Source organism: Buceros rhinoceros, unplaced genomic scaffold (assembly GCF_000710305.1).
Source record: "Buceros rhinoceros silvestris isolate BGI_N320 unplaced genomic scaffold, ASM71030v1 scaffold9083, whole genome shotgun sequence".
In the NCBI taxonomy this organism is placed as follows: Eukaryota; Metazoa; Chordata; class Aves; order Bucerotiformes; family Bucerotidae; genus Buceros; species Buceros rhinoceros.
Genome location: NW_010405346.1, coordinates 1,255 through 3,434, shown reverse-complemented (window position 1 = coordinate 3,434; position 2,180 = coordinate 1,255). Strand labels below are relative to the sequence as shown.

At 45.7% G+C, this 2,180-nt stretch overlaps 1 protein-coding gene across 1 annotated transcript in view; it reads right to left on the bottom strand.

The window, feature by feature from the left end:
* Positions 1-1,947, bottom strand: part of LAMB1 (laminin, beta 1) — a 40,662-nt gene extending 38,715 nt beyond the window's left edge. The window contains exon 1 of the mRNA XM_010133685.1: positions 1,788-1,947. Coding sequence (XP_010131987.1) covers positions 1,788-1,947 — 160 coding nt within the window. The remainder of the gene's footprint in view (positions 1-1,787) is intronic.
* Positions 1,948-2,180: the final 233 nt, after the last annotated feature.

Here is a 2,180-nt window from a genome sequence, read left to right as displayed (position 1 = left end):
TGCTGAAGATCATATTCCATATGGGATCCCTGTGTACCATCTGCACCAAACGTGTGACACCCAAAGCATGAGCTTGCTCTGCCGTTATTTCGCCTGCATAACACAGCTAGTGTCACTAGAGGTAAGGGTGGGGACTGCTATGGGCTGAATCCTGGCACCACAGCACACGGTGGCTGATACAGCTGGGGATGCTGAGCCCAGACCTGCATGGTGACTCCAGCCGTCCTCAAACACCGCAGCCCGTCTGGCAGCTACCAAGGTGGGAGCTTCTGCAGCCCTAACAACCCAAACCTCATTGACAGCTGGTGGGGGCTGTTACCCCCACTTCTCCTCACCAGCTCTGGACTCTCCTGTCCATCAGGATGCAGGAACAGTTCCTTTACAAACTAGTTTTGAAACACCCCTGAAGAAACTATCACAACCCCGCTTTGCAGTTACGAAGGCTAGGAAACCAGAGAGAAAGAGAGAAGCACTTTTTCAAACTCTGCTGTATGACTACCTACCGTCAAGGACTCTACACAGAAAGGAAGAAAAACAGCTACAAATCTTTTGTCATGTGAAAGACCTCTCAGAACAGCTGGATACTGATTATACTGTAGTTTGAAAAAAAAAAAAAAATCAAGATTTACAGAGAGGAGAAAAGGTTAGAAATGAAAATAATAAACCAATAAAGAGCTTAACTTTTTGACCAGCTGTAACATTATGCATAGCGTGCAGCTACGGTCCCTTCTGCTGTGTGTCTGAATAGAAGAAAACATGCATTGGATAGAAAGAATCATTTGTTTTTTATTGTTGAAGGACATTTTCATGACCTTATGAGCTAAGAACTTTTCTGTGTGAATGCTGCCAAGCTTGTTGCAAAAAACATGAATTATCTGGAATGCTAGAAGAGAGCCACTGGAGACAAGCAGCTTGCTAGGCTGGTCTAAATGGTTAAAAAGGATTTAGTGAAAACCGTTCTTTAACAGACAGCAGAAACGTTACAGTTATTACCATTTTATCTTCATATACACTAAGGCAGCTATTGCAAATGCATCTGCAGAAATCCCATCCTGTCCAGCTGGCTTTAAGGCTTCAGGGTAGGACTGCTGTTTGAGAATCCTCGATGCCTCGTTTTGTGTAAGAAGGCATGCCAAAAGCATAACCATAAAAGCAAAAAAGGCAGAGGAAGGATTTGAAAACAAACAAACAAAAAAGCAGCCATCAAACTAACATGCAATGGGTTTTTTTAAGTACCTGGCTTGTTGTGGGTGTTCATTTTACTTTGGCATATGGATACAGGAATTCAGGGAGCCCAGGAGGGAGAAGGCAGTTTGCAGGGTAAGAGACATCTCTGGCTTTGCTCTCCTGGGGTAGGACAGGGAAACGGCAGCCCAAGCCTCCTCCTTCCACGCCCTCCCGCAGCCCCGCTCTGGGGAAGCCCTGCAGTGCTTCCTTGGCAGCTTCGCCCCAGGATATTTACTCCTTTCCTGGAATGCTGCTCTGCTCCTGCTGCCCAAACATGAGGGGGACCTGGAGCCAGTGTGGGAAACTTTGCTCTTTAGGAAACGATTGTTGCAAAGTGGTGGGGCTCCTTCCAACACTGCCAGAGGGCTGAGGGGGCTACGTTAAGGATTAAGGACCGCTCCAGGGCATACCAGTTTTACTCAGCCCTCCTCAAACAGCACGATCCTTCACAGGGCAGTAATCACCAGGCCAGAGATAACAGCAAACCCGCAGGTATTCTTACACAAAAGGAGGGAAAGCAGCTCCCAGCCCTGGAAATGGCTCCCGGACAAACCCCGTACCGTTTTCTGACTGCCACCAGAGCTTCAAACGATTTGGATCGAACGTGGTGACCACGTTTTCAATGCGATGACTGTCAGGATTGAGAGTATCATGGAAGGGATCCGCAGAGTCGCAAATGAAACATTTTTTGTCCTCCTGAAACAACAAAATAATCAGCATTACCGATTTTATCCGTGGGGCAATAGTTGTTTCCTGAAGATAAGAGGATTTTCCATCCATATCACATTCCACTCATTTTGCCTGCAGGAGTCATGAAAGGTGGGGTTTTTTTTTTGGTTGAAATGATAAGTGTATTTACCTTTATGAATTAATGCAAATTGCCAAATGGAAAATATGCCAGGAATTCCATAAACTTTACTTCTAGGAGAAGAATGTTTTCTATCGAAATTGCA